The 10,216-nt window shown below is 36.8% G+C and overlaps 1 protein-coding gene across 7 annotated transcripts in view; it reads right to left on the minus strand.

Moving 5' to 3' along the window:
• Wdr17 (WD repeat domain 17) overlaps positions 1–10,216 on the minus strand; it is a 100,281-nt gene that overhangs the window by 71,552 nt on the left and 18,513 nt on the right. For 3 of the 7 annotated variants that reach the window (XM_031339830.1, XM_031339829.1, XM_031339828.1), the window contains exon 2: positions 7,364–7,470. The exons of the other annotated variants lie outside the window; for them this stretch is intronic. In XM_031339830.1, the coding sequence (XP_031195690.1) occupies positions 7,364–7,429 (66 nt within the window). In that variant the 5' untranslated portion in view covers positions 7,430–7,470. The remainder of the gene's footprint in view (positions 1–7,363; positions 7,471–10,216) is intronic. 7 annotated transcript variants of the gene reach the window in all.

Below are 10,216 nucleotides of genomic sequence, written 5' to 3' on the forward strand. Positions count from 1 at the left end.
AAGGTCTGGGATTGTGATTCCACCAGAGGTTCCTTTATTGTTGAGAATAGTTTTAGCTATCCTGGGTTCTATAGGAGTATCTTGATACCCCCTTATGATGTTAATAACTTGGAACTACTCTTTTGTGTTCTTAATCCATCTGGTTGAACTGGTCAATTGTGATCCACTTTTCAAGGAATACTTTTTAGTTTCATTGAGTTATCTCTAATGCCTTTCAAATCTCTGTTTTATATAACATTACTGTGCTATTTATCCTAAAATTTGACTGAATACAGTTTATTTTTCTCATTAGGTTTGATGTAAAATTTAATTGTGATTTGAGAGCTTCCCTGTTGGTTGATATCCAGTGCTAAGTATTGCATTTTGGTTCTGCATGCATTGCTTTCTATGTTTCTGTATGTTGTGTCCTTATCTTCATATTTAAGTCCTTATATTATTTGGATATTTCTGATTTTCATGTATTGGTTTTATATGAGGGTTTTTGCCTAATTTAAACAGATTGGACAATTTCATGGTTTCCTTTCTGTTACAAATTCATTTCAGTATGATTAGAGAACGTATATTGCCCATGTTGTAAAATATTTATACTGAGAAATTTTTTTATTAGAAAAATGCATATGCAATTGCTGAATGAGCTATTCTATATGCCTGTGTATGAACCTAATTAGGTTGATATCCACAGTACTCCCTTTCTTTGGCTTTGTTTTGGTTGACACACTATGGCTGTTTAATATTGAGAGAGTATTTGGTTCTTCAACTGCTTGGTGAATGCACTGTGAGCCCCTTCCATTCAGGTTTTACTTCATATGTTATTATAATCTCCTGGGGAGGGTATAATGTTTATCATGCATTGGACTTTTATTCTCAGTGTTCTTCTTTGTCTATTATAAGTACTTTGAGATCGTTAACAGTATTGTCTGATATCAACATAGTCATGATAATTTCTTGTAGTTACTATGTGAATGAAAATCACTTCATTTTTTTTTTTTTTTTTACCATTTATGAAGTTGGCATCTTTAGAGTTAAAGGGGATCAACTGTTAACAGTAAATGCTTTTTTCAATTTTCAATTTTCAAAATTATTACTTTATTTACTTACATACCAAATGTTTCCCTTGCTCTGCATCCTCCCTCGCAGAGTTTTTCCTCCATTCCCTCTCCCCTTCACCTCTGAGAGGGTAGCCCCACCCTGGGCACTCCCCCACCCCCAGGGTATCAAGTCTCTACAGGATTACATGCATCCTCTCCCACTGGGGCAGACAAGGCAGTTCTCTGCTATAGTCATGGGCAGCAGAAGGAGGGAGGAAGGGATCTGGTGGAAGAGGGGAGGGGGAGGGGAAAGGGGAACAGAATCAGGTGCTGGGGTGGTGGTGGTGGTTGGGGAAGACAGGAGAGAAGCCCAGAGAGCCAGATGAATAAATGGAAATAGGCAGTTGCCAGGGGTTGGGGATGCAGGGAAACTCTAGAAAGTCCTAGAGATTTGGGATGGGGGAGGCTCACAGAATTCAATGTGGGTGACCTTAATCAAAACACCCAAAGTGCAGTGGGGATATGGACACTGAAGAGACTGCCTCCACTGTTAGACAGGGTCCCCACATGGAGGGATGGGGACACCAACTCATCTTCCAAGTTTTCTACCCATGCAAGCATTTTTAACCGACTCGGCCAGTCTCTATCTTCTGTTTAGACAATCTTATATTTAAAGTACAAGTATCTACCTGTAACTCTAGTTCTTGCAAGCATGGATGAAACATATTTTACAAGAATGGTGCATGATTTGAACATATAAAAATATCCCTTCTCATCTTTCTTCGAACATTCTAATTTCTTAAGTAATTATCAGTCATGGTAATACTTCTTGTGGACTATGCTCTTAAATTTTGAAGACCGTGGGTGGTAAAATTACTAACCATTTGTTATAGCATTAGGTTTATAGCTACCCACGTATCTATTTTATTGAGGTCATCATGGTATCATATTTTATGGTGTTAATGTCTTGGTGTTCTTTTCTCTTAACCAGGAGGATTTCCTTGAACATGTGTCTGGATAGTTAGGAGGTAATGAATTCTTTCATATTTGTTTGCAGGACCACTTTTAAAAGATAGTTGGGCCAGATTTGGAAAGTTTGGTCAACAAACATTCTTCTTGTGGCAAGTTCTTGTCCCATTGCCTCTGGTTTCCAGTGTATCTGATAAGAATCTTCACAGTTACCTTAGAGAAGACTCAGGCATGTGATGATTTGCTTCTATCTTTGGGTTTCAAGATTCTGTGTCTTATCTTTACCCTTAACGTTTTGATTATACTTACCTAATTGAAACTACTAGAATTCAGATTATTTGGATTTTGCTGAAATTCTTGAAGGTTCATTGTAATGTCGTTCATCAGTCTGGAACTGTACTTGCTATTATATCTTCACATGCCCTTGCTTCCCTCTCTTCTCTCTAAATTCCTACACGAGAGCCTGTTAGTCTGCTGACAGTATTTCTTAGGTCTTTTAGTTTTGTTTACTTCTCTCAACATTTCCTTTTTTGCCCTGAATCAATAATTTCTATTATCCTGCCTTCATGCCTGCAAGTATACTTTCCCTTGTCTACAAAGTATCTTTTAAGTTGTTATAGTAAAATTTTATTTCAATAATTGGACATTTCAGTCCCAACACTCCTTTTCCCAATTATTTTATAGTCTCATGGTCTCCATATATACTACTTTCTTGATTTTCTCCATGTCTTTCTTTAGTTCTTTGGATACCTTGAAAATAGTTGTCATAAAGTCTGTGTGTGTGTGTATATGTGTATTATATAGTAGGCATATATGAATGTATATATTGCAATTTGGGGAATTGAACACAAGACCTCACACATACTCTACCACTAAGGTCTAAGTGCTCCCAGACCTTCTCCCTATGTTTTGTTTTTAGACAAGGTCTCACTAAGTTGACCAGAGTGACATTGCTACAGCATCCCAAGTAGATTGGATTACTCGCTTATTACCCAACTTTGTTAGGACTTGATACTTTTGGTTAAAACCTGGACATTTGAATTAGATGATGTCACAATTCTATAATTTAGGTTCAATTTTTTCCCAGTGTTTTCTATTTTGTTATTGTTCGCATTTATTGTTTTGTTGGCTTATCTGCCAAGGATCAACTTTGGATGTAAACTTATGTGCTTAAGAGTTGTTTAAGCATTTTGTATATATATCAACTTCCCATTTTCTTTGCATATGTGATTTCCTTTAAATTTTGGGACTTCAGAGAATGGCTCCAAACAATGTTAAAACAAAACTACAAGAAGCATACAACTAAAATGAATCAACTCTTTAATTATTCTTCAACTAGCTGCAGATAGGAAGGCAGGGGCTTCGAAACACATGGGACAGGTGAAACACGCTGGTGTGCTTACTGCTCGGAACCAGTCCAAGCCATTACAGGGATACCCTGCCTTGGCAAGCCTGACTTTGGAAGATATGCACAGCTCTCTACACTGAAACCTGAAGAAGCAGGCAGGACATTGCTTCTGTGCTAAACATTCCACCTTACTGGAATTAATTCATATTTAACATCCAATCATTCTTCATGGAAGTTGCAAGCCTTTAGTTTGCCAAAAGTTCAGTTTTCCAAAATAATTACACCATAACAGATTATGCTAGTGCAACTGGCTAGGTAGAGGGACAGATTCCTAATGCTTTTCATAACTTGCTGTTACCGTGAGAGGTGTTTAGCACAAAATAATATTCCTTTATTTGAATGTTGCATAATTTATCACTCATCTACAGAAGGAAGCATTTGTTCTTATATCCTCATTTTTTATTTGCAAAAATTAAATAATATTTGAATTTCTTTCTTGTATATAAAATTCAGTATGCCTCTGTCTTAAATTATTTTTTGCAAATCTAAGAAACAGTAGATCATATTCTTTTATCTGTTAACATTTATTTATTTATATTTTGGTTTTCTGAGATAGAGTCTTGTTACATTGCCCAGAAAGCCCTATAATTTCACTATGTAATACTGGCTGGTCTCAAATCACAGCAATTCTCCTGCCTCTGTCTCAAGAATACTGGGATGATAAGTATGTACACCATTCCCAATGTTAACTCACTTTAAAATTTGTGACTGAGTAATCTTTATATACCAGTTATCAAAATAATAAATAGGAAAAATAAAAATAATATTTACTTTTCCAAAATTTATAATTTTGAGTGATTTGCTTGAAAACTAAGACTTCCTATTCAGTCCCTTGGCCTCACTTCTGGCTGTGGCACACAATGCACACCTTGAAAATGGAATGGCTGAAGAACTTCACAGAAGCAGAAGAGATGTGTTAAGCTGGGTTTCAGGCACATGATGGGTATTTAATGTATGTGTGACAAACAAGAAAATGAATGACTGGCCCTAGCAATAAAAAAAAAATCATTTGTCAATAAACAAATCAATACCATTGCATTAAAAAAAATCCACGTTGGGTATTCAAATAAATCCTAATATTTAGAACTTTAAGACTGTTTTTTCAACAGAATCATAAAATGGATGTATGACTATGTAGGTTTTATTAGGCCAAATCTGTTACTAAGGAGACAAAATTAAATCCCCAGAAGCCTTTATTCTTTTGTTATCAGCATGAATAATGATTCCACATCACTAAAAATAAAAAAAGAAAATCCAACCTAAGGAACACTTTAATGCTATTTTTATGATTTTAAGTATAAACTGTAAAAAGTCACCCTGTAAGACAAGCTTTTCACTGAGACAAGTACCATGTTTTAGATGGAAGAAGAAATGCTCATTAACCTTACTTCTTCTTGCTGCATGTGCGGTCTAAGCATGGGTTACTTGGAAGAAACAACCCTTTTGGTCTAGAGATAACACATGCACATCACTGGTGCAATGCTAAGCATCAGCTCCCTCTGTAATGCTGACTTGTGCTGGGGTCAGAAAGAAAGCTACGCACAACTGGGAGTGTTAGAAAGAAAGCTACGTGCAACTGGGAGTGTTAGCGGCTGACAACAGGGATACTATTTTCATTTTGTTAACTTGTGTTCTAAGTTGGTTCTCAACCCCATATACAAACCATGCACATGTGCACACAGACACATACAGAGATTAAGGAAAATTTACTTTTAGTCAGTGGATGAAATGGAACAGAAAGCAAGCCATGTAAGTATTTTACATATTAGATTTTTTAGAGGTTATCATGTTTAATTTGAATGTGTAGAGTTATGATGAAATAAGTATAGTTAAAATTTAAGAATAAATTACTGGAATTACAATAATGCTCAAAACAAATTATAATAGTAAGGTTTATATATGTGTATTTATATGTATACATGTCATAAATAATACAAGTGTCAACTTATTGCTCTCGATATTAAATTCACACTTTTATGTCAATTTTCAAACTCTACACTTTGAGTTTGTAATTTTTGAATCAAAAATTCAATTTTTATTATCGTTTAAAATGGTGGCCATATAGGATATAGATACATATACACAACCTGGAAAATAAGCTGGATGCTTAGAAGAAATAAAAGCCTATATTCCTGTGCTGGTTTCCTCGTTGACTATGAGTTTTCATCTCATCTGTGTCTGTACACCAGTGCATGACACCGGAGCAAGAAGGACCTGTATTCACAAAGATGATATGGCCAATTTAAGGAATAAACTATTTTTGTGATTCACAATACTACTACTCCCATTAATGTCTTGGTTTAATTACAAATGCCTATAGCAATATTAGTGACTGAAAGGGAAAGAATTTGAACCCTCCTCACAATCTCTATGTGATGCTCCAAAGGCACTTTAAATAACGCATTTTAGTAAACAGCATTTTTATTAAAGTTAGTCCTATCTTGACCCCAAATCATACTGTCATCGTATGGGCTGGACTTCAAAGAGAATCTTTTCGGAAACATGAAAAAGAATGTGTTATTTATTGTGTCTAAGGCTTCCTCACACATGCAAGGGGCCTTCGCATTGTAGTGCAGTCCTTGCACAGTGAGTAGAGATTCTTGCTACTAAAAGTCATAGACTGAAATTTTCTCATCATTTCTTACTGCATTATACCATTATTGAAGTTCAGATTTCATGATGGCAAGCTTTTTACTAAGTCACAGCAACTTTTCGTTTCTGAAGAATGCTTTATAATTTACTCTATGGGGGATTTTCCTCAGGGGCAGATGGCTACAGGATCCAGAGATGTTTATCATCTTGTTCAACAACAAAGAAAAAAATAAGACTATCTGGAAAAAAAAAAAGTCCCTGGAGGCTATGCACTGCTGAGCATTTATAAAAAAAGTGAAGTAAAAGAATAAGAAAGTATTTGTGATTGGTGTGATTTGAACAGAATGCCAGGAAGTGAAGAAAGGGAAAAGAAATACTGTGCATTTACAGTAGTGTTTGCCCATGGACAGCAATGAGGAGAACCATGTTTGAACCTCACTAAAATACTCTGGCTCTTTTGTTCACAAATTAATGGAAAGAAAAGCCACACTCATCTCCTAAATATCAATAAAAATCCCCACTGAAAATTAAACTTAACTTCTTCTAAGCTCAGCCCACTTCGACAGGGCTCATTGTAAAATAAGATTTCATTTTTTAGTATTACAATGCTAACCTATACTTTTTCAAAATAATGGGCCAAGTCACCATGGTAACAGTTTGACCCCCTTTAAAAGATAATTATAAGCATTTTAATTTTCTTAAAGTGTATCTCCATTTTTCCTTTAATAATAGCATCATAATACTAAGTATTGACATATAACTGCCTTCCATTTGATTAAATATTTTTATTTAGGGGAAAAGGTTTGTAATTATTGCTATTTTATGCATGATTTATATATTTATACATATTTATATATAAATATATACACATATATATTTACTATACAAAATAGCATTTTATAGTTCAATCTTAAAGACAATCTTAAAATATTACTGTGAGTTGATCTTGACAGGTATAATGGCTCAGGCCTATGATCTCAGCTACTCAGAATACTGTGGCAGAAGTGCCACAAGTTCAAGATAAGTCTAGGTAGTTTAATGAGATCCTGTTTCAAAATATAAAATGTAAAGAGGGCTGAGCATACAGATGAATGGTAGAACTCGTCTAGCATGCAGGACACCTTAGCATTAACTCACAACTGAAAAAGAAAATTATCTACAGTTGGAGTGGGATGGGAGCCCTTGGTCAATGTATAATTATAGCTATCCCTATAAACTATATTCTCATTTTTAAAATTGCTCTCATGTCCTCACAATTTTGTATTATAGAAATGTCTGCAATGTAAGAGATGGTGCAGAACTTTACAAGAAGAAAAGCAGGCAAAGACAAAAGCAAAATTATAATTGCAAGATAAAAATATCTTACTCTTTGGAGTCCTTCATACCAATCATCTTGCTCAAACCAATGTGAAACGCAAGCCATCCAAGCCATAGACTGCACTTTAATCAAGTCAGCTGGAGAACAGTCAGCGCCTAAAGTAACAATAATGTGTTTCAAGCAAACAAGTTTCACCAGGACCTCCCCGTGAAATCCTGTTCAGTACAAAGCAGCTAATACCAGACAAACATTTCAGCTGGAAAGTTTTAATAACTTACAAATAGCTGTTGAGAGAAAGCCGAGTCAGAAAACACAAGCCTATATTAAAAAATGAAAACTAAACTAATTTATGCTGTGTGCTTCCAGAAAAGCCTATTAAATATTAGGCCTTAATCTTACATTCTAGAAACACCTTAGGTTCGATTGTTTTAATAAACAAGCAAGTGATTCCTAAAGGTTAAGAGGTTTATAAATTCCAGGAAAATAACAAGCAGGGGGCAGAGTCACAGCAGTCTTGTGTTTCTGTGTGTTTTTATTGCAGTACTTGAGAGAGATTGTTTTTGCAGCTAGTGAACTACCAATCAGGAGGCTGCATCAAGAATTTAAAGATTATGCAATCCTTGATACAGTGTTATGATTTAGAGAGTGACAAAATCATAATTTAATATTGGTGTAGTTTTGTTTTCTTCTGGAAAATAATTAGTAGCTATAGTATTATGTATACATACATACACACATATATACACATACTTATATATGGAGAGAGTGTATGTGTGTGTGTTGGGTTTCTATTTGGGGGCCTTCTCCTTCAGATAAAAAGATAAAGGCAGGTTTTTTTTTCCTGTGGAAAGATGCATACGAGAGTTCAGCATCACCCCTTAGTTGAGAACAGTCTCATCCCTACAGTGATCTTTATTCTTTAGAAATATTTTCATTAGTATCAGCTTGCAACTTCAGATAAAAAGGCATGGGCGTAGATTACTTGTACAGTAGCCTCGGGTGCTTTGCATTGCCCCTGAATCTGGATCTTGGCTCTCTAGTTCACACAGAGAATTTTGTTTCTGATATGCTCAGAGCTGGAGTCTCAGGCCTTTTCTTGCCTCCTCATTCTCTTCTCTTCCTCATGCTATTTTGATGTGTGATTTCTACCCTGAGTCCTCCCGTATGACGCATCTGATTCTGAATCTTAGCTAGCACCACTCGTTCTAGTGACTATGCCTTAGGGTCAATGGTTCCCCTCCCGATGCTGAAACCCTACTCAAACCATACAAATCTCACCAACTTCAGCTTGCTATTTAATGGAGAAACTTCAGATTTTTACCTGGTTATTTTGATATCAACACATTCAAATCTAAGCCAGTCTCTCTCAAGGGATGTTTTCTTTTTTACTGCCAACAAACACTTTTTTTTCCTCATGTTATTGCTCATTTGGACCACTATCATACTCTAGGAAGTGTCCAGAAGGAAAACACATCAAGCATTTTTTGGTCATTTCATTAATGTAGCTTCCCTTCCCATTATATTTGTTCAGTAAGTCTTATCAAACATTTAGAAAGTCTTCTTCTTCTTTTCTTTTTTTTTTTCGAGACAGGGTTTCTCTGTGTAGCCCTGGCTGTTCTGGAACTCACTCTGTAGACCAGGCTGGCCTCGGACTCAGAAATCTGCCTGCCTCTATTTTTTCACCATTTTAATGGCGTTGCTTTTCAATAACACCTCTCATGATATCTGACACATACCACTGAGATATGCTAATTACTAGTGCCCCGATTTTGTTGCAATCCCCAAATGTATTAGCGTGCTTCTGTGTTGCTGTGATAATCACCATGACCAAAAGCAAGATGGAAGTAAAGGGTTTACTTTGCTTACAGGTTATAGTATATCACTGAGGAAAGTCTAGCCAGGAACTCCAATCAGAGACCTGGGACAGGACCTGGAGCAGAGACGCAAAGGATTGCTGCTTAGTACGGCTGTTGTGGATTGGTTCTAATGCTCTTTGGCTCCCAAAAGTAGATGGGAATCCACATGTCTGCCTATAGGACAGAAGCTGAGGGTCCTGGTCTCTCCAGTTTGCTTTGATTGTGAATGAAGTTGCCAGTGGCCAATGGTTGGGCAGAGAGACAGAGGTGGGATTTTAGATGTTCCGGGCAAAGGAACCATGGGAAGAAGGAAGATTTAGTACCCATGCTGGGGAAGCATGAGGATCAGGCAGGAGACCTACAGAAGACAGAGTAACAGTCATGTAAGAGCCGGAGAGAAAAGCAGCCCCAAGGGACCCCTTCCCGATTCAGTCTGGGGTAGCAGAGGTGGGATTTAGATTTTAGTAAGTAATACTTCAGGAGTATCTGAGGGGGAGGCATTGGAATGTGAAAGTTTGGGAGTGGCCCAACCATTGAGTGGCTTGGGGCATACTAAAAATACGTCTGTGTGTATATGTCTTTCACCAAGAATCCACAACATTGGGGCATTAGCTAGACGTGTGAGCATGGGTGCACACACACTTTAGAGTGGATTAACTCTACCACTATACTCAACTACTTTGTTTGTATAGCCCAGGTCCATATGTCTAGGGATTGCACCGTCTTCAGTAGTAGGGGCCATCCTCCATCTATTAGAAATTAAGAAAATGGTCCACAGACATTCCCACAGGCCAAGCTGATGGAGGCAATCCTCAACTGAGGTTCCTACTTCCCGGGTGATTCTAGCTTGTGTCAAATTGACAGAAACTAACCAGTACATTAAATATGTATCGATATTTATCCTAAAGCTCTTGCATGGGTTGCATTTTCCTCTCATCCTTTCTCTGTGAATAATGGGTTCTTTCACTGTTCAAGACACAGCAATATGAACTAACTAGTACCCTCGGAGCTCCCAGGGTCTCAACCACCAACCAAGGACTGCACA

Source organism: Mastomys coucha, unplaced genomic scaffold (assembly GCF_008632895.1).
Source record: "Mastomys coucha isolate ucsf_1 unplaced genomic scaffold, UCSF_Mcou_1 pScaffold22, whole genome shotgun sequence".
NCBI lineage: Eukaryota > Metazoa > Chordata > Mammalia > Rodentia > Muridae > Mastomys > Mastomys coucha.